At 37.2% G+C, this 21,700-nt stretch overlaps 1 protein-coding gene across 1 annotated transcript; it reads right to left on the bottom strand.

Moving 5' to 3' along the window:
* Nucleotides 1-4,278: 4,278 nt before the first annotated feature.
* Nucleotides 4,279-16,722, bottom strand: SPCS3 (signal peptidase complex subunit 3). The gene is made up of 5 exons (XM_030816347.1): nt 16,387-16,722; nt 14,336-14,409; nt 12,321-12,397; nt 9,227-9,342; nt 4,279-8,302 (listed from the first exon to the last, which is right to left on the bottom strand). The coding sequence occupies exons 1-5, from the start codon at nt 16,527-16,529 to the stop codon at nt 8,170-8,172; spliced, it is 543 nt and encodes a 180-aa protein (XP_030672207.1). The 5' UTR covers nt 16,530-16,722; the 3' UTR covers nt 4,279-8,169.
* Between the last annotated feature and the right edge of the window lie 4,978 nt (nt 16,723-21,700).

Here is a 21,700-nt window from a genome sequence, read left to right as displayed (position 1 = left end):
GAGGCATGTAAATATAATTTGAAAAAGAAATGATAAGAACTTTGACCATTAAGGAGGAATTTATTCATTAGAAAATGAATGATTGTATCAAATCATGTAAATACCATATTCCACCGGATACATTTAGATACATTTTTAAAGTAATGCAAAAAAAAGTAATGTGCAGTTTCTACTTTAAAATGTTAATATTTGCAATGTTCCAAAAATTACATTCTATAACAAGATGAAAATTTTTCAGTATTTAAGAAAGTTTAAAAAAAGCTTTGATATGCTATACAAGCAACAAAATGTGAAGATCCCTTTCCTAGAGAAACACATACATCAGGCTACCTGTACAAGAACATTCAGAGCACATGTCTGTCAACAGAACAGGTAAATAAATTACGCCTACTCCGGATGCCTACTATGGATGACTATATTACAATGAATTACTGCCTAACAATGAAAATGAACTACACCTTCACACAAAAACATAAATGATTCTCTCAAAGTTAATGCTGAGCCAAAGCAGCAAGACCAAAAATTCTTATGGTAAGATTACATTTATCTTCATAACCAAACCAAACTATATCGCTTAGGAATGTGTGATAGCTTATATTACATTTCTAAGAATTCCCTCCCCCTTTCCTGTAAGAGTATTACTCAGTGCCATGTGACCTGTGCTCTTTCCCTATGGAATCTAGCTCCCCAACCCTTCAACTCCCTGGCTTTGCCATGTGACATGCTTGAGTCAATTAAAGGAGTAGACTGATGCTCATCACCTTCAATCAGAGGCTCCAAGAGTTTCCAACAGTTCTAACTGTCCTTCGGAATCCCAAAAGGAACTGTTCTCTCAATGTGGAATCTGGAATGAAGAGATGTGAGGAGTATATCCTAAGCCCCTATTGATGCAAGAAATACACACTTGTTTTTGTAAGCCACTGAAATGTTCCTATTATCCATGATGGCAGTAAAGCTGATAGGATGCAACAGAGGTAGTAAAATTTTCAAGTAAGGCAAGAAAATGGCTAACACAAAAGTGACCACAGCAGAAAGGTAACAGGTTGTGATCCAGAAGAAGTATAGGGAGGGAGGCATGGCGTAATAGTATGTTCCAACTGCTGATCTGAGTAGTAGTTACAAAGGCACATGCTTTATATTATTCAGTAAACTATATACAAATATCTCATAAACTTTTCCACATTTCCTTTTTTCCATTACAAATGTAAAAAAAAATGTGAAAGACATTAATTCACAAGGACTTATGATTGTCCTTAGCCTAATACTTTTCAAATATAAATTACTCCATATACCTCCCTTTACCATTAATGTTAAACATTTATCACTGAGATACTACTAGGAGATAACATTTTACAGTAAAAACCCAGTTCATTTATCCTCTGAAAATCTGTCATGGAATGTCCTGAAATGCCTACCTTACATGAGACAAAACACCTGTGTAAGCCAACATAACTAAAATTAATCACACATTTTTTGCTTTTAATTTACTCAGCAAATATGTAGTGTCTTGTAGTAAAATGAACAAGATAAACATAGCCTTCTCGCTCATGAAACTGACAAAACATGAAACATATATATATGTGTATATATGTGTGTGTGTGTATACATATATATACACATATATATATATATACATACACATATATATATACACACATATATATATATATATTCCCAAGGGCAGCAAGAGCTATAAATGCTGCTGCAAAGTAAGGAAATAATGTTCTAGGAAAAATAAAAAGTAAGTACTGGATGATTAGGCTAGAGATTAGATCAGGTAACTCATGCCTGATAAGTGCTTTAAAATCTAACCCTTAACATCTAATATGCTCACCTTCAGAAAATCCTTAATGCACTACAGACAAGATACAAAAAAACAAATAAAATGTTGACTATAATAAACTGGTATTCCCTGCTGGGATATAACAGGGGCTGGTCAGCTTAAGCTGGTGAGCATAAGCAGAAAGTGATAGAATGACTATGTGAGAAAGATTTATGCTTACAATCTACCACACACTTGTTTCTGAGAAGTGATTACCCAACTAAAGATTGTACTTCCCAGATGCCCCTTGCTTATCTGCACAGAGACGTGCAATTTGTTTTCACCCTTGGAATGCCAGTTGGTGATGTGATACTCTGGGCGAAGCTAATTAAGCAGGTGGGCCTTCTCCACTCTTTTCCTCAACCCCAGACTGCCAACTTCAAGTGAAGTCTTGTCAACCCTGGGGTGGCAGTCACAAGCTGGGAGACACGTGGGTCCTTCAGTCACACCATGTGGAAAGCTGCCTCAATACCCACATTGGTTCCTTGTAAAAACGAGAAATAAACTTTAGTTTTCTTTTGAGATGGAGTCTCACTCTGTAGCCCAGGCTGGAGTGCAGTGGAGCTATCTTGGCTCACTGCACCTTCCACCTGCCAGGTCCAGGTTCAAGCAATTCTCCTGCCTCAGCCTCCCCAGTAGCTGGGATTACAGGCACATGCCACCATGCCCAGCTAATCTTTGTATTTTTAGTAGAGATGGGGTTTCACCATGTTGGCTAGGCTAGTCTTGAACTCCTGACCTCGTGATCTTCCCCCCCAGCCTCCCAAAGTGCTGGGATTACAGGCGTGAGCCACCGTGCCCAGCCAAACTTTTTCTTATGCTACCAAGTTTGATGTTACCTATCATAGCACTTGGTGTTGTTTTAACTAACAGGGTGTTTAATTAGACTTTCAAATGTTGAGATGAGAGCAAGGGTCAGGTAGCAATCAATCTCTCTCTTAATCTCAATTAAGTGTGATTCCCAGTTAGACTTTTAGTCATCCTTGGTTGTCGGTGCACGTGCAGAGAATTAACAGCATTTAGAGATTCTTAAAGCAGCAGCAGAGGCTGCAGCAGTTGGACAAGCCATGGACTTCTCAAATAAATTTGAGCGAGACCCACACAACCTTCAGCAGACTGATAAGGTGAATTTGTTTCAGATTCCTCAGCGCATGTCAGAACCCACTTCCTCTCCACTCACATCTGTTAAATTCCTTGCCACCCTTTGTACTCACTCACCAGGGAGCTTGCAGCCATTCCAAGCCACTCACAAGCAAGCATAGGGCTTAGGAGCACAAACATGGTAGTTTTTAAAAGAAATGCACAGAGGCTTTTTCTCCAGTACAGTACTCATCAGTCCCTTTACTTCTCAACTCTTAGGTGCCTATTTCCAACTATACTTAACAGATACACAAGTGGAATGTGTATAAATTATGCACGTGAAAAGCGAATACTTCAAAGCTCCTTCAAGCTTGAGGTTTATTTGAATATAAAGGTATACTTATTAAAGTGGTAAGTTTTCTTTTGGCCGTGGCAACTCATTAATCAGGCAACAATTTACTGAACTCAGAATTCTTAACACTTCACTGGGAGAGAGGGAAAAGGACAAGAGAGTATGAGGGAAAACGTTTAAGAGAGAAAGTTCTGGTACACACTTGCCCAGGTTGACAGAAAACAAAGTAAAATGTAGCTGACCTCTTTTATCATTCCTGGTAAGGTACACTTAGGTTAAAATCTCTTACCCTCTCGAGACCACGGTGAAACCCCGTCTCTACTAAAAAACACAAAAAATTAGCCAGGCGTGGTGGCGGGCGCCTGTAGTCCCAGCTACTCGGAGAGGCTGAGGCAGGAGAATGGCGTGAACCCGGGAGGCGGAGCTTGCAGTGAGCCGAGATCGCGCCACTGAACTCCAGCCTGGGTGAGAGCGAGACTCTGTCTCAAAAAAAAAAAAGAAAAATCCCTTACCCTGTAAATGCAATGATTTTCTGTTGTTTTGAGGGAGTATTTCTGTTTTGACTGTCTGAATTCACTGGTAAATAAATGTTCCCTTAGTGAGCCAGACCAGCCAATGTGCCCAAGAAGCTGGTGGAGGATCAGCCAACACCCTGGCCTTTCAAAGAGTCAGCTATTTGTTTTAACCCATTTCTTCCTGAGCTATACTTTAAACATGCATTCTGAGATTTTTTTTTTTTTCTTGGTCAGGTCTACGGTAGGGTTTTCTAGTGCTATTTTAAAGTAAAGCAATTTATGTATCAATCTTATCACTTGGCTCTCTTAGCAAATGTCAGAAAGAACATAGGTCACGGCAACTAGAGCAAGAGCAGCATTTACCTTTACTGAACTGTCCAACTGACCTCGGTAAGATCTAATGTCATTAGGAGCTCAAGAATGAAAAAAAAAAACCCAGCACTTACAAAGAAGGACAGTATTAATGGCAAAGAATCCCCATGGTTTGGTCACATTAGAAACACAACGCCTTCATTCTTCATCAATATTTATTGGGCGCCTATTATGTGCAAGGCACTATGCTAGGCGCTGGGGAAGATACAAAGATAAATCTGACAGACTGCCCTCAAAGAGCTTACAGTCTAGTATAGGAGCATACAGTCTCTGGAGAAGATATTTTAAGTGTAACTAACCTTCCCCATCCCACCCCCACCAAAAAAAAAGAAAAAACCTACTAGACTTGGGTTTCTTCCATTTACTTTTAGTTTAGCAGCTTCACGTAAAAAGCATAAATCTGAAAGTCTTTTAAAATGTATACTTTTACTCGTAAACAAAATTCATTTTCGTTAGAAAAAATGCTGAATATTTATTGCAATTAAGAAAAATCTTCGGCCGGGCACGGTGGCTCACGCCTGTTATCCTAGCACTTGGGGAGGCCGAGGCAGGTGGATCACTTGAGGTCAGGAGTTTGAGACCAGCCTGGCCAACAGAGCGAAACCCTGTCTCTACTGAAAACACAAAAATTAGCCGGGCGTGGTGGTGGGCTCCTGTAATCCCAGCTACTCCGGAGGCTGAGGCAGGAGAATCGCTTGAACCTGGGGAGTGGAGGTTGCAGTGAGCCAAGATCGCACCACTTCGCTCTAGCCTGGGCGTAACAGCAGATCTCCGTCTCAGAAAAAAAAAAAAAAAAAAAGGAAAAGAAAAATCCTCAAACATATGCTCAGTATTTTCATGAATTTTTTGTGAATGACAACATTGTGAAGTAAACGATTTCCCAAATTGCATCAAAAACATGCAACAACTTTTTGAAACATCTCTTTAAACTACTGAAAGTCACACATGTATACAGGCTTCTCTCTGCTAAAAGCAAGGAAAGCTTTGAAATGAATATATGCTTGTTTGCTACCAATGTTCACAGCTTATGGTTTTTCCCCCATGAACCCACTTCATGTCAATGCAAAGTATTATAAAATAATACCTCCAGTGACATATACCCCAAAGATCCGAAGCTCTAGATCTCTAAGCTTCAGATAGAAAAAAAATAGTGAAAAATGTTCATTATCAATTAATAGCTGGGCTTTAAGATTATCATCTTAGAGAAAAAGCCCATCTATCATCTCTAAGATGAAATCTTTCAAAAAGCCCATCTGTCATCTCTAAGATGATAATCTTAGAGCCCAGCTATGAATTGGCTGACGAGACCCACCAAAGAACTGTAAACTAATTCCAGGAAACTCAAAACCCACTTTCTTATTACACCCTTAGGAATTTCTGAAGTTTTTGTTATTTTCCTTTCAGAATAAAGAAACCAAATGTAATAAATTAGGGCAATAAAAAAGCACTGATACAGATGTTTGTCTAGGTTAAACTGTTAGAGAAAGGGATATGTGAGCACATTTTTAAATTAATTAATTTCTAACCATAATTACTTTTAAATAAGTGTCTTGAAATTATTCTCTTTTCTCAGAATCATTTCTGGGCTCAGGTATTTCTAATCATACTCAGTTTTGTAGAAGCCTGAAGCTTTGTGTCTTTGTAGAACATTATGAGGCTTCTTTAAAACACTGAGACTAAAGCAAATGAAGTGGTTATCACACTGAACACAAGTCAATTTTTTAAATGTAGAAACTGCACCCAAAAATGAGTTCCTGAGACTGAGGGTCCTTATTCACATGTTGGAGCATTCTTGTTCTGAGCAATTTCCCTTAGTCCAGCAAACAGAAAACTTTCTTCACATTGTGCTAGTTGGGCATTTTTACTTCTCTTCCTCACCAAACTCCGAAGAAAGTGGGCTTGTCAAATAACTGTAATTCAAGTAAATTTCAACATTAATCTCTACCAGACTAACAGATCCACTCATCACAGAACTATAATGAACTGTTAAACTGGTACCAGGTCTGGTTAAGACTGCAGGCTTATTGAGCATACCTTCTTTAAAGAGGACACACCTGATTTTTAAGCTTTGACACCTGCACATTTTAAGTTTCCATGTCTAGTATTTGTACAAACTAAATGACGTGAAATTTTCGGGGCGTAAAATCTAACAGAAATAAAGTAGATCAATATGAGTTATGTGTTAGACTTTCATTCATTTGCCTGTCTTCATATTACTAACGTGCTTTTTTTGTTCAGTCTCTTTGCTAAACAGATAAATTTTATAAACTTGTGTGGTATAAAAGGATCGCCATTAAAGTTAACTAGTACACCTCTGTCATTTTACAGATAAAGAAACCAAGACCCTGAAAAGTTTAATGAAAAAGCTGGGAGCCAAGCAGTTTAGCATTCATGGAACCTTTGACATTTCTGCTGGTTTGAAAAACCACAGGCTTTTGCACGAACTATACAACTCCATACAACAGATGTTAAAATCAATGTAATTAAATAGTGATGTATTTCACATTAAGGTAAATATAACAAATGTTTGTAATTTAAACTATTCTTAGAAAATATTAGCCCTTTTTGGTCACTGCTAATAGTGTAACTACAGTGTTTGGTCTTGCTTTTCTAAGGGTAACTGATTTGCAGTTGCTACTTTGAGGATGTTTATTTGTCCACTGCAGAAAAAAAAAATCATGTTAAATACAATCATGTATTCAATCATGTATTATGCACTGAATTTCTAAGTTATTTTTACATACATGTAGATTTCCTTATGCTTTTAATATAAGTGAAATGAATTTATTCAGAGAATAAAATATTACCTCGATATAAGTTGTTGGCAGCTTGAAAATTAGCCACTTCCATATAAAATGGGAAACCTTTTCTAGAATAGAAAGGGTGTCCAGGGTAACAAAAATATCAGGAAGGTTTTAAATGAAATTTGATTAGTCTGCAATCTGAGGTATAAGAGAAAGGATGAGCTCAGAAAATTAGAAGATCTGAGTTCAAGTTTTAACTCCACTCCTTGCTCGCTAGGTAACAATGGAGCAATTCAATAAACTTCTGGGTTTCAGTTTCTTATCTGCAAAGAGCTAACACTTATACTACTTACCTCATTAGATTATTAAGGATGACATACACTAAAGTATATGAGTGGTTTGTAAATGGAAAGCATACCACAATTATTATTATCCCAATAATTATTAAAATATAGACCTACAAAAAGTAGTAAATAATTCACTTAGTGACAGTAGGCATGCTCACTAGAAGAAACCTAACTCAGAGGGTAAACCATGCAAACATTTTAACTTTCAATGACAACACTAAAAAAAAGTACAAAGCTATAAAGGAACGTTTTTAGAGAAAGCACTGAAGACAGACATTTTGTTGACCTAAAAGATTTTAAAATGAATTAGAATAATTTACAGCATATAAAGAGGTATTTAGTCTTTAAGTGGAGAAAGTTGCTAGTCACATGTAAGAAAAACAAGTATTATGGGCCTTCCTAAGACAAATGGAATAAAATTCCATCACTTTTGGCTTTTTTATAAACCAGACTTCGAACAAATAACCATATTAATTTTCCAGTAATCAAACACATCCTAAAAGAGGAAAACAAGAATGTCTACTTTTAAATCACATTCAACGTGAACCTGCCTGAATGCAAGGCATAAAATACAGAGTTAATTATGACTCTACAGGCACCTGAAAGTTTTAACTACCCTTCATGCTCACTTTATATTCCATAAAGAATAATGGAAGTACAGGAAATACTTCAAATATGTATTTTTTACAAATCCGTTTTATGTAGTTCTTATTCTTGTAAGATAATATTCCACTGCGGCAGCCTTGTTTTTTTGTTTTGTTTGTAATATTAAGTAGCCCATTAAGCTTTCCCTTCAAACAGGCCTTTTGATGTTAGTTCTTATACCAAAAAAAAAAAAAAAAAACACAAACCAACAATAAATGAAGATGTAAGGGAAGAGATTAATGAGATACAATTCATTAAGTATAAAAATATGTTGTTTCAAATTCAGAATAATTTAATAACTCTTCGTTATTTCATATGTATCTGGAAATGGGACAGATACGTGTCCTGATCCTGTCACAAGAGGTAGAATTCCAGCATTTGGTACGACGTTCCAAGACAGGGTCAAAGTGACATTCCTGTTTCCCCTATAAAAAGATATAATAAACACAAGTCATCAGAAACACTAGTAGTTCAAAAAAAATTTTTAAGTCAAACACTGAGATGTCAAATACTTTATTTATAACCATCTATTCCTAACAGAAATCCTAGTATGTTAATCTGCAAAAAGAACTATTTTCTCATGTCACTTAAAATCCAAGGACAATGCTAGAAGACATGGGCACTACATTTACTGATATCCCAGGATGACCCATCTGAACTCACAGCTGCAGTTAATAGAACTATCAACCGAAAAGTTTAAATGACTAAAACAGTAAATGTAAAAAGAGACGAGCTAAGAATCAGAGCAATGATTTGAAGCCTAACTCTGTCAATTATCTAGATGGACAAACCTGAACAAAATTCTCATGTTCTGAAATTTTCATTGCAAATACAGAGGTTTGGCTTGGTCAAAATAGCTTTCTTCTAAAATTATTTCCAGTGTTTACGACTAGAGTCTAAGAGGTAAAAATAACCTGAGACATCAATCACTCTGAGTCAACTGAGCTTTAGAGAAGTCACGTTTGGAGAACCAATACTACTTCTCTTAACTATTATCAACTCCTAGACTCAACATGCTGTTTCTAAGGTTTCCCGACTCACGCACAGAAAGGAGCCCTTTAATTTGACAACCACAGCCCTATCACATCTGAACAAGCCCGTATTCCTTGTACATGCTTAGTATAGAAGCTTTATTAGTTTGACTATGACATTTCACAAACTGCAAGAGAATTGCTTATCTTAGATCTCACTTTGCATTTCCACCCAATCTTTCAGTTCAGATATGCGTAAATACTTCTTTTCCAATTTTTCTCCTTTTACTCTCGAGTATTTTTCTTTAAAATAAAAATACATCTTTCTCTCTTTTTCACCTCTTATTAAATGTAAAAAAATGACCAAGAATTGCTCACTTGAGACCATTTCCATCGTCAAAGAAAAAATATTTTGTTTTCATATCTTTCAGCAGCAGCTTCGGATTATCACCTCTCAAAACAATCTTGTCCCATAGGACAACTTGGTTCAGAGCCTATATTAAAATGAAAATTAATTAGATAACTCATCAGAAATAGCATCTTATCACTTCAAATTAAAAGTATTAGTAAGCAGATAGTTTGACATGTTAATGAATTCAACTTTGAGGAGCTTGCTGAAATCTTAACGCATACAAATGATAGCAAAGAGAGAGATAAAAAAAGGGGCAAACTTTTCTCGGAGAGAAGAATGATAATTCCCTGATGGAATTCATTCCTTCCGCTAACTCAACTGTATTACTTAGGGCCTTCATAACTTAATGCAAGGTTTTTGATTTATAAGATCTCCAAAAAGTGAGGCCTTTGGAGGAACAGATGAATTAAATCCCTAGAAGGGAAGTATTCTTTTAAATCACTTTTCCCTGTAAAATTTCTAAGACCCTCCAGCTCAGCATGGATCCTAAATGGTGCCAGGAAAACAGACAGAGCCAATCCCTGTTCCATCACACTGCTAATACAGGTTACTGCTGATTAATTATGTCATGAAAATTTATAAGAAATCTTCTCCAAGATTTCTTTACAAAATCTTGAAGAGATCACTAAAGAAATGAAGCCTTTTAAAGATCTTTTTTCCCTTTAATTAAAAAAATATATGCATTATTGTCTCATCAAGGCAAAATTCTAGAGGTCAGACAATTCTTTTAAGCTACTCTTTCAACATATTACAAATAAGTTCCATTTAGAAAATTAAAAGTATGAAATGGAAATAAAAAAAATTTGTGGCCACTACTAAATCTCAAGGAATTTGTTCTTATTAAGTTAGCATCTATTAGCTTTTAAGGCCAATTACTCAGTGTATGATGATTACATTAACTAAAAAAAAATGTAGAGCAGTTATTTCTTTCTTTCTTTTTTTTTTTTTTTTGGAGATAGAGTTTTGCTCTGTCACCCAGGCTGGAGTACAATGGCACAATCTCAGCTCACTGCAACCTCCACCTCCCAGGTTCATGTGATTCTCCTGCCTCAGCCTCCCAAGTAGTTGGGATTACAGGCGCGCACCACCACACCCGGCTAATTTTTTGTATTTTTAGTAGAGATGAGGTTTCACCATGTTGGCCAAGCTGGTCTGGAACTCCTGACCTCAGGTGGTCCACCTGCCTCAGCCTCCCAAAGTGCTGGGATTTTACAGGTGTGAGCCACTGTGCCCGACCTGAACTAGTTTTTTAAATCACAAATTATAATTCATAATAAGTTTTATAATTAAAAGCTATTAAACCATTATATCGAAACCTATTAAAACTATTAGTTTATGATTGAAAGTTATTAGCATGGTGGCGGGTGCCTGTAATCCCAGCTACTTGGGGGGCTGAGGCAGGGGAATCACTTGAACCCAGGATGCAGAGGTTGCAGTGAGCTGAGATCATACTACTGTACTCCAGCCTGGATAATAAGAGTGAAACTCCGTGTTAAAAATAAATAAAAACAACAACAACAAAAAACAGTTCAAGTACTCAGATACTCAGATTAATGAATCCCATGCAACCCTAAAACAAAGACAAATTGTTCTCAATTGGTAGGGATATTAATTAATTGTAGCTATATGGCTTAATGAGACTACCAAAACACCTCGCACCATGTTTTTTCGTTTTTTTTTTTTTTAAAAGAAAAGTATCTGGTACTAACATGGATTTTAAAATAATCTTAGAAGGTTCAAAAATTATTAACAATCTTTACAGCTTTTGATTATATATCGTCACAATGAGAATTATAATCACAGGTCTCAAATTTTGTTGATTCAAGTAAGTCACCATACAGCTCTCTAATTGTAGCTGTGGAGAGAGAATATTTTAGCTTAAAGAGTAAACAACAGCCGGGTGCGGTGGCTCATGCCTGTAATCCTAGCACTTTGGGAGGACGAGGTACGCGGATGACCTGAGGTTAGGAGTTTGAGACCAGCCTGGCCAACATGGTGAAACCCTGTCTCTACTAAAACTACAAAAATTAGCTGGGAATGGTGGCAGGCGCCTGTAATCCTAGCTACTCGGGAGGCTGAGGCAGGAGAACTGCTTGAATCCAGGTGGCAAAGGTTGCAGTGAGCTGAGATAGACGGTGCTACTGCACTCCAGCCCGAGCTATAAGAGCGAGACTCTGTCTTAAAAAAAAAAAAAAAAAGGAAACAGCTGAGTGGTGGCAATACTACCGGCTACTCGCTCCATTTCCCAGTTGATAGTTCAGCAATATCTTTCTGATCTTACTATTGAAAGTGGTCTCCAATAGTTTTTGGATCACAAATCCTCAAAATATGTGTTATTATAAATTATGTAGGTAATACATATGCACTGTTGTTAATTAATATCATTGAGAGTGTCTCAGCCAACTTATCAGATCTATTTAGGTTGTCTTTGTGTTTTTTTTAATCCTTCAGTGTGACACAGCAGCTCAGAAGAATACAAGTATGAGCTCCACCATTTTCCTACTATTTACATATGTATGGATTATTAGCATTATCTTCAATCTGTGATTTCTTTGCAGAAATCTTTTTAAGCCACTTTTCCATTTTGAAAGGATTAGCTAAAATTAGATAATATAATCTACTTATGTATTGCATATACTGCAATATTTTGCAACATGCTGAAAGCAAATGAATAAATACTAGGTAGCATGGTGAACTTCTTGACCTACAGAATTCCTCCTTTCCTCCAGAATATCTGCATATTGTAGAAGGCATGTGCCCATCTATCTGACTTAAGGGCTGAATATGAGCATTAACGTTAGTTCATATAGCAAGTCTCCATTCTGGAGACCCCAATGCTAGAGAGCTAAATAGAACAAACAGAAAACAAACAACAACAACAACAACAACAAAGGCTCCCAAGAGTGCAAACGTTTTCATAACAGAGCTACCTCCACAGGCTTGTGATTTTTTTGCTAGGTAACTCAGGTCAAGTATTTTAAATATATAAAAATGTGTATTCTTTCGTAAAGAATAAGACTTTAAATAGCTATTAAAATACTTCTAATTAGATATACTTACATTATTTTTTGTTGAATATTCTGCAGATAAATAAAGAAACAACTGCTTAACATTCCAATCAAATATATTCTCTAGATGTAAGTAAATTAAGGAAAATATAAATTTATGAGCAATATTTCTCACTTTTAAATAGATCTTAATTATTCTTAGGTTATTTATCCCTAACAGTAATACTAAAGTAGAAAAGAGAGAGGCGGCCCAGAAACATAATGTGCCACTAATTTAATAAAAATATGCAGAAGATAAATACATTGTGAAATCCAGCTTATTCCAAAACAAAAAAATGTCAGTATGAGATTACCGGCATCCTCCCATACTCCTCCAAGGATTACCAACCGAGATACTTTGACTAGTAAGAAAAGAACAAATCCAAAATTTGGTTTTCTGTAACATCAACTAAGTTAAAAAAAAAAAAAAAAAAAGAGGACTTGATATTTCAAGCAAATACAATTCCACTGGAGCTCTAAAGTATAAACAATCATCACTATTTAAATTTAACAATATGCAAACATAAACAAGGCTCAATAATTAACCAAGTATAATAAATTGTACATGTCACTTTTGGTCACATGCAAGTAGACATTAAAATGTCTCTCAGAGATGCAAATGACACCAATGTGGCTCAATTCAGTTTCCCAAAGAGGACAAGAACTTCACTAGAATTAACAAGACTGGTGCCAATACCAAGAAATTAGCGGAGTTAATATTTGGATTTTTAACTATTATGTTAATTGTTAAGTTAACTCATTTTACTATATGAGTTTCCATACTGGTAGTAACACATTCGTTACATTCCATTATTAATTATGTGTAACCACTAAGAATCACTCCTTTAGAACTAAGTCCAGGACTGCTGTTTACAAGAACAGGTGCAATTTCAAGTAGTAGTAGCGGCAGCATTAAGAAAATCTGAAGAAACTACAAATAATGAGATTGGTAATATATAAATACCATAGATATCAGGAAATTTCACTATAATTCTCTGGATACACAAAATTACTACTCTCACAGTAGACCTAAATTCCCTTGAGTAGATTTTTTAAAATTACACAGACTTAAAAATATACATGAAATTCAGCATAAGACTCTTCTGATGGTACACTCTATTTCCTAAAAATGGTACCTACAGAACTAATTCTTAGCCTATTTCTAAATCCAATAATTACCAAAACTTACACTGAAAGTAAATTTCATGGTCATAGAAAGGCAAATTAGATAAATTCCCCAAGTATATGATCAGCTTTAACTGTTCAGACAGGTACTTTCACACAAGTTCAGATTGTTCAATCTCCATAATCATTTAAATCATGGGGTATTAAAAAGGTAGATGAGATCAGACTAGAAGTGGCAGAGAACATTGCCAAGATATTAACCTAAGAAAGAACCTAAAAAAGACTAGCCTGGCAAAAATGATCAGAGTTGTCAAAAGATAGAAACTCAATGTCAAGAGAAAATATTTAAATATCACCACCAAAGAAACTCTTATAATTGTTAATATTTTCTGACTTTCATAAAAGTCCTTATAAAAAGAGTTATGACGGCAAAAAGCAATCAGTTTACCAATAATTTTGATATGATCTTTTCCAATCATAACACACGTAATTCACTTTTTAAACATATGTTTCTTTCTGCTATAATAAAATATGGATATTTGAAATTTTACATGAAATATTTATAGGCAGGCTAAGCATTGGTAATATTTTTCCTTCTTATCCAAATGATCTAATTGTATCTTTCTAAAAAACAGATTCAAACTTTCTTATGTAGCTTTCAATCAATTTAATGTCTCGGTTAAGAATTTAAAGTATGTTCACACAACTACTCATGAATCTATGAAGTTTTCTCCAAGTGTGATGGGGAGGTATTAACATTATTTTACTGATGAAAAAGACACAGGAATTTCCAAGGTTTGGCTGATTCAATGAGATAGTCACACTGTCTCCCAAATCATTAAACAACACATATCTCATTATAAAACTACAGAAAACGCAATGAAATATTTTCTTAAAGGATATCAGCAGTTATATCGAATGTGATAAATCCCAGATCACTTCTTTCTCTAGGTCCAGTGAAATCTTCTACATTTTTTCTAGAAGTAAAGATAAAAGTTTTACCATCCTTCCAACAGAACATACAAAATTAACGTAACATCTTAAAGAGAAAGAATACAGTTGTGTGCACAGGTAAAACAGCAATCCCACAAAGAAACGAGTCAACACCAGAGAAACCTGTAAGTGTGAAAACAGACGAAACATTCTAATCCAATATGAAAGTAGGTCTTCAGCTAATTGCATATACCTCAAGAGAATCCCTAACAAAACTCAGGAGATTAAAACTGCTAAAAAGAATAGTAAATACTTGATGTAAAGCAATTTTGCAGAATGGGTAGAAGAAAGCTACACATGACTGACTACAAGGTGATACGAATACTAACAGATGACATATTAAAGGATGATACAGTAATCACTGCCTTATCCGAGGTTTCACTTTCCGATTTCAATTATCCGCGGTCAACCCGGTGTGAAAATAGATGAGTCCAGTAAAATAAGTTATTTTGAGTGAAAGGGAAAGAGATCATATTTACATAACTTTTATTATAGTATATTGTTACAGTTGTTCTATTATGTTATTGTTAATCTCTTATTGTGCCTAATTTGTAAGTTTTATCATAGGTAGGTGTGTATGTACGGTATAGGAAAAACCCAAGTATATATAGGGTTTGGTGCTATCCGTGGCTTCAGCCATCCACTGGGGGTCCTGGAACGTATACCTACCCCATTAAGGGGATACTACTGTAACCAGCTGCTATTTACTGTTTACTACCGGTCAGACCCACTGACAATATTTTTCACATTTCAAATAATTCTCACAACCTACCAATTAGATATTACTTCCATCTTAAACAAAAATAAATTAAGGCCCAGAATGGTAAGAAACTTGCTCAAGACAACAACAGCTAACATCTGTTCAGTGTTTAATATTCACCAAGCTCTTCTAACCCTCATAGGGCTGACAGTAGCAGTGCTGATTTCCACCCCAGGTCTATTCGAACAATATCTAACAAACATCAGTACAGTAATTAAAAAAAAAAAAAAAAAAAGGTGGGGGGAGAAGGCTCGCTATTTGATGACTGGCTTCTTGGCGATTCTGACAAAGAAATAAACTAAGGCTAAAGAGCTTGTTGGAAGATGGAATAGAGTAGAGTGGTATGAGAAGAGGGGGGAAAAATACGACGATTAAAGACAAAAGTGCCAGAGAATAAAATCAAGGACAAAATAGGCAATAGCGAAATGGCACTGTCATTTCGAACTGCATTTTTTGGCGTTTTCGCAGACTTCTTCAAGTGGTTGGCAAGAAAAAGAAAAAGAAAGAAAGAAACCCAACGAAACAAAAATCTCGCTGTATCAGAAGGCTAAGATGCTTAATTCTCTCAGTGCTCAACATCTCCGGCCAACTTCAAAGCAACTGTTTACTGCCTTCTGAAGGTGCAAAGGCAACAACTGTAAAGGGAATGTCAAACAGGGCAAACTCGGGTGATGAATGACACAAAGACAACGCCGTCCTGTGGCCTCCAGAGCCGCCAGGAAACCCCACGGAAGCCTGACCCAGAGCGCGGCGGCAGCGCCTGGAGGGCCTTGCATGCGGACCACGAGCGGCACCGGACGCGCGGGAGGCGCCAGCCCAGGCGGGCGGCGGCGCCGGCTCTGCTGTTGTGTTGCTCCCTCATTGGCCAGGCGTGGGTGGAGGGAAGTGAGGAACAGGAAGCAAGCGGAGGCACCGACCTGAGGAACGCTCAAAATTAAAATTTAAGAGCAAGCCCGGGAATTTACGGTGGAAGGATGCAAGTTCCGAGGGGACGCCGGAAAAGCCTGCGACGTCCACCCCTGACGACCGCCCTCGGGGGCGAACTGCCGCTCAGGAGGGCGATCCGGACGCCCTGCCCGCGGCCCCAGCCCCGGCCCGGCGGCCCCGGCACAGCAGCCCCGGCGCGGCGGCCCGGCTTCGGCTTCCGCCCTAGCCCGGTCCCGGCGTCCTGCACCGCCAGCCCGGCCTCGGCCGCACTCACAGCATGATCCGCGAGACGTGCAGCCGCACCGGGACGCTCCTGTCTTTGAAGGCGGTGGTAATGAAGCAGCCGAAGGTGAGCGCCGCCATCACGCTCAGCGAGAAGGCGAACAGCGAGTTCGCCCGCGACAGCACCGTGTTCATCGCGACTGTCTCTCACGAGCCCCGACTCCACACGCACACCCAGGCTCCCGTTCCGGCGGCGGACCGGCTCCCTGCGATCCGCGCCGTCTGCGGTGCGCGCGATCCGGGAGCGCGCCGCCGCGGCCCCGCCTCCTTTCCCATCCTCCGACGCGAGCGGGCGCGCGCCCGCTTCCCGAAACACACCCACAGCGCGCACGGGACCGCGCGGAAAGGGAGCGACCCAGCCGCGGGCCCGCCCCTCCGTCGCGGCCTAACGCCGCCACCAATCAGCGACGAGTGAGGGAGGGGCGGGGTTTGTCGTGGAAGACCCACCCCCTACTCTTCTAAAGTGCTTCTCCGACCCTTCGGTTCAGAGAATTGGGAACCCGTCGTTCGCTGTCGTTTTTCGGTTCTTTGGTCAGAGGTCTGGGACTGCGACTTCTTGATTACTTATGTACCATTTATTTTCAGTTGAAACCGGCAGCAAGTTAAGGTGGTTTAGTATCTGTCCTGACGGGTGGCGTTTGGAAGCAGCACTTTACAAAACGCCTGGTCGTCTCCCTTCTTTGTTAAACGTGGTCAAAGTTAGGACTTGAGCTTTTTTTGGAGGATCTGAGGAGGAGTGGGGAGTGGGGAATTGGCCGCCCAAGTCCTTAAAGCTGTCACGTGCATCAGTATTTCCACCTCCAGCGTCAGTCCAATTCCTATTAATGCTTTGCTTTCTATGGATAGCTAAAGATGTTTTAGAAGATAAGGGTTGAGGCTACCAATCCTAAGTATTTGCATTTTAACATGGTGATTTCTGATAAATAAAAGTATAACCTTTCTGGGTTCTTAGGAGCAAATAAGATAATGGCTGCGGAATTGCTCTACAGCATAATGTATAAGAATTTCGTTAGGTCATTAATAAATAATGCAATTATTTTATCACATTTTCAATATCCTGAAGGGCATTAGAGTTCAAACCGAGCCAATCCTGACTGATTATACTATCTGGCAAAACCTTTGTTCCTTTCACAGCTAAGGATTTTTATAAAAATGGATTCAGGTTCTGCTGAAATAAGTTTTAAAAAAAATTTCATTCCATAAACCAAAACAAAAATTTCTGTCCTAGAATGTGATCAGGAACAAACCAGAAAATTGTGAACATCTGACCTTGATACTGGCTTATGTTGTCTCTTGTTAAGCTTTTGCTTCTTTGCATTATTCATGACCAATTAATTTTTGTATAGCCATACAGGTAGGATTATTACTAAGTGCCTACCGTGTACCAGGAATAGTTCTAAGCCTTGAGAATACAGCGCTAATAAGGCAGACTCCCTGCTCAAATGGAATAGAGCCAACTAATGAAAAATCGATAAAATAGAGACTAAAGAGAGATCCTTAGTTGCGTTTAAAATCTTAGTTTTTAACTTCCAGGCTGGCACAGTTTGTTAAAAAAAAAAAAAAAAAAAAAGAATTTTTATTGAATGCCATCTATACTGCAAGTGATACAGAGATTGTACTGATCACTTTCTACACTCAAAAGTATATAATCAGGTAGAGTTAACAAAATAAAAACAAATCTGAAATGTAAAACAAAAAAATACCCTGGGAAGTTACATAGCAAAGGAGGAAGGAATCACAGCCCTGGGAATGTGGGACAACGCAGTGTGCAAATTATTTAACACAAAGCCTAAACAATACACATTATTATTATAGCATGTTTTAGGGAAATAATTCTTGTTGTTGAACTGCAAGTACAGGTGTATCTAAGAGATACTGAAGGCTGGTCCTGATAAACAATGCATGTATAAAAGAGTAAGCAGAAATAAGCCTGGAAAGGTAAGTTATGGTAGAAAACCAGGTCAAGAAGTTGACTTTATATCAGGGAAATTACGTGTAAAACAAACATCGCTACACAGGCAACCATTTACCAGTTATATGTGGAGAGTGAGTGATTGGACCCAAAAGGAAGACTGATAGGAGGGGCATTTCAGAAACAAACTCTATGTTACTTAGCAACTGCCTAAATAAGAGTGGGGGTCTGCAAAGCACAGAGTGAATGCAGATTGTGAACACTCAAATGAAATTATTATTATGACACCATAGTTTTTAACTTGACTTACTGGTAGTGCTAAAAACACATAAAAGTCCACAAAAAGAGCAGAATAGGGTTGGGATAGAGAATTTTCTTATTGTTTTATTTTTCCAAGTGTTTCTTTAGATTTTCTAGACATTTAATCATATCACCTACATTAGATATCATTTTCCCTTTTCCTTTCCAATTATTATATTTCCAATTGTTTATTCATTTCAGTAGCTAATATTTCCAACATAATATTCAGTCAGATGGGGGCAACTGATATCTTTTTGTTCCTGATTTGAGCAGGAAATTTCATTTCTCCATCAAGTAAGATGTTGGCTTTGAGATGGAAATTGTGCATGTGTGTGTGTACATGTATCATTATATAATATATATTGCATATTGATAGGAAATATCTATTCCTGTTGGGAAATTTTTAAAAATATAAACAAGTGCTAAATAGTTTTCAGATGCATTTTCCCTATCTTTAAAGGTGGTAATATAATTTTTCTCCTCTACTTATTTAATGGGTTATATGAATAGATTTTATAATATTGACCCACTAAGCATTCCTGGCATAAACTCCACTTGGTCATGATGAATTAGTTTTTAATATGCTCTTGTGCTTTGCTAATTTTGGGGTTTTTTGTTTTTTAGTTTGTGTAATCAATATTCATAGTGAAACTGATGTGTTTTTCTTTTTTGATTGTTATACTCCAATTAGAAAACATATATTTCTAATATAACAAGGAAAATAAGTTTTCCTTAATTTTCTGTGCACTGGGATATTTTAAGTGGCATTTGGATCTGGTCTTTAAAATTTTGATAGAAAATTTGGTAGAAATTCCCAAGGGAGTCTATTCTTCTATTTTTTTTTAATTGTTGTTAATTCTAATTATGTATACTTGTGCTTTCTACCTTTTTCATTTATTGTTTTAATTAGTATTTTTTCTTGTTTTTTTTTCAAAGCACTTCTGCTCTACTGTTTTCTAACTCATTAATTTTTGGTTTTAACATTATCAACTTTTTTCATTCCACTTCATTAGCTTTGGAAATTGGATATTTAGTTGGCATATTTTTCATGTTTATTGTTATGGTAACTGCTTTAGCTGTATCCTAAAATTTCTGACTATGAATTTCCAAGAGAAAGTACCATTTTTCCTTTTGATTGCTTTAAATTAATGTCTGATTTTAGATCATGTAGGCAGAGAATGCTGTTTGTATATTTCTATTCTTTGGATTATTGAGGTCTTCTTTGTGGCCTAAAATGTCACTTTTGTGAAAATTCAATGTGCAACTTGAAAGAAGGTATTTCCTCTTAATAGTATGTAGAATTTGATAGATACCTATGAGATCTGCCTTATTATGTTATTTATGTCTTTTACATCTGTAATAATATTTGTTATCTTCATTTTCTTGGATTCTGAGAGATTTGTTAAAATCTCCAGTACTGTGTTTTGTCTGTTTATTCTCACATCTCCTATAGTTTCTCCTTTACAAAAAATGTTGATATATTATTTGGTAAGCAAGTATTAATAATAGTTACATTTTCATTATGAATGGTAGTCTTCAACGTTGTAACGTGTTATTTTATTTTTAATGCTTTTTGATGCAAATACTACTAGTCAAACACCGAGGCTGTACTGAAGGAAACGGAGGCTGTTGTTTATCTGAAATAGTATTACAGACCTTAAATTAATACGTAGCATTTTTAAACTAAGTGTCTTGTACTCTTTAATGATTTCAACTCAGAACCTAGTGGCAGTAATGGGGGGAGCAATTGGCATGCTTTGTCAGTACTTGAGTAAATAGTGATCAGTTGGGGAAGACATGCCTAACTGTATTTCTGAAGGATAGAAAGAAGCCTAGAATAAATGTAAAGTTTTGATCTTCATATTTGCAAATAATTATTCTTCTGTAACATCAAGCTAAGAAGAAGTAAGAACAATAAATTACTTTATGAGGAAATCTTTAAATAAAGCTGTGTGCACATGGATGGATAATGCTTTTTAGGGGATAAACTTAAAGATATAATAAAAGCCTTCTTTTTTTTTTTTTTTTTTTTTTTTTGAGATGGAATTTCACTCTTGTTGCCCAGGCTGGAGTGCAATGGCGCGATCTCGGCTCACTGCAACCTCCACCTCCCGGGTTCAAGCGATTCTCCTGCCTCAGCCTCCCGAGTAGCTAGGATTACAGGTGCCCATCACCACGCCCAGCTATTTTTTTGTATTTTTTGTGGAGACAGGGTTTCACCATGTTGGCCAGGCTGGTTTTGAACTCCTGACCTCAGGTGATCCGCCCGCCAAGGCCTCACAAAGTGCTGGGATTATGGGCATGAGCCACCGCACCCGGCCAATAAAAGCATTCTAATTAAATACGGTGTTATCCAAAGAGTCCACAAAGCACCAAGCTCCCCAGGGAAGTTCCTGCAATGGAGCATGGTATAGATCTAGCACATTAAGGACTCAAATGGTTTTCAGAAAGCGACTATGAATTATATTGCTCATCATAGAGAATGGGGATCAGGTCTTGTTCATTTTTCTATCCCTTTCAGTGCCCAGGACACTGAGCCTTGCACATAGTAGATGGTCAAAAAAATTCTTATTGAATTGAGATACCTTGAAATCATAGATCATGATATTTTTGAAAGAATTCTCATGTAAAGCTTAAAAGTCACACACAGGTAACAAACAGTTAAAGTCTAAATGGGTAAAATGATAAAGTGTAAAGCTAATTTGAATATGTAGGCCAAGGACAAATTGTAAAAGGCTTCAGTGCCAGGCTAATAAGTTTGATCATAATTCAGGAGACAATGACGATCTTCTGAGGATTTTAGATCAGTTGAGTGTCATGACCATGTAGGCTCTCAGTAGATAAGTAATTTCTTTGAGAGGGATGGGACTGCCAGTTTGTAGACCAGGCCAGAAGTTATTGCAGTAGGTTTTTGTTATAGTTGTTGTTTTGAAGATACTTGCTTGGTTAATTGAAAGATTTATAATCAGTCAAGACTGGTAAGTAGACTATTCCAGTGTGATAATTCCAGGAGTGCTATGTTTGTGAATCTCTTTAAAGAGGAAAAAAAAAAAAAGTTCAGAAGGAAAACCAGTTTTTCCCTAGCATGTAGCCA

This window comes from Nomascus leucogenys, chromosome 7b (genome assembly GCF_006542625.1).
Source record: "Nomascus leucogenys isolate Asia chromosome 7b, Asia_NLE_v1, whole genome shotgun sequence".
Taxonomy (NCBI): domain Eukaryota; kingdom Metazoa; phylum Chordata; class Mammalia; order Primates; family Hylobatidae; genus Nomascus; species Nomascus leucogenys.
This window is presented reverse-complemented; position numbering and strand designations above follow the sequence as displayed.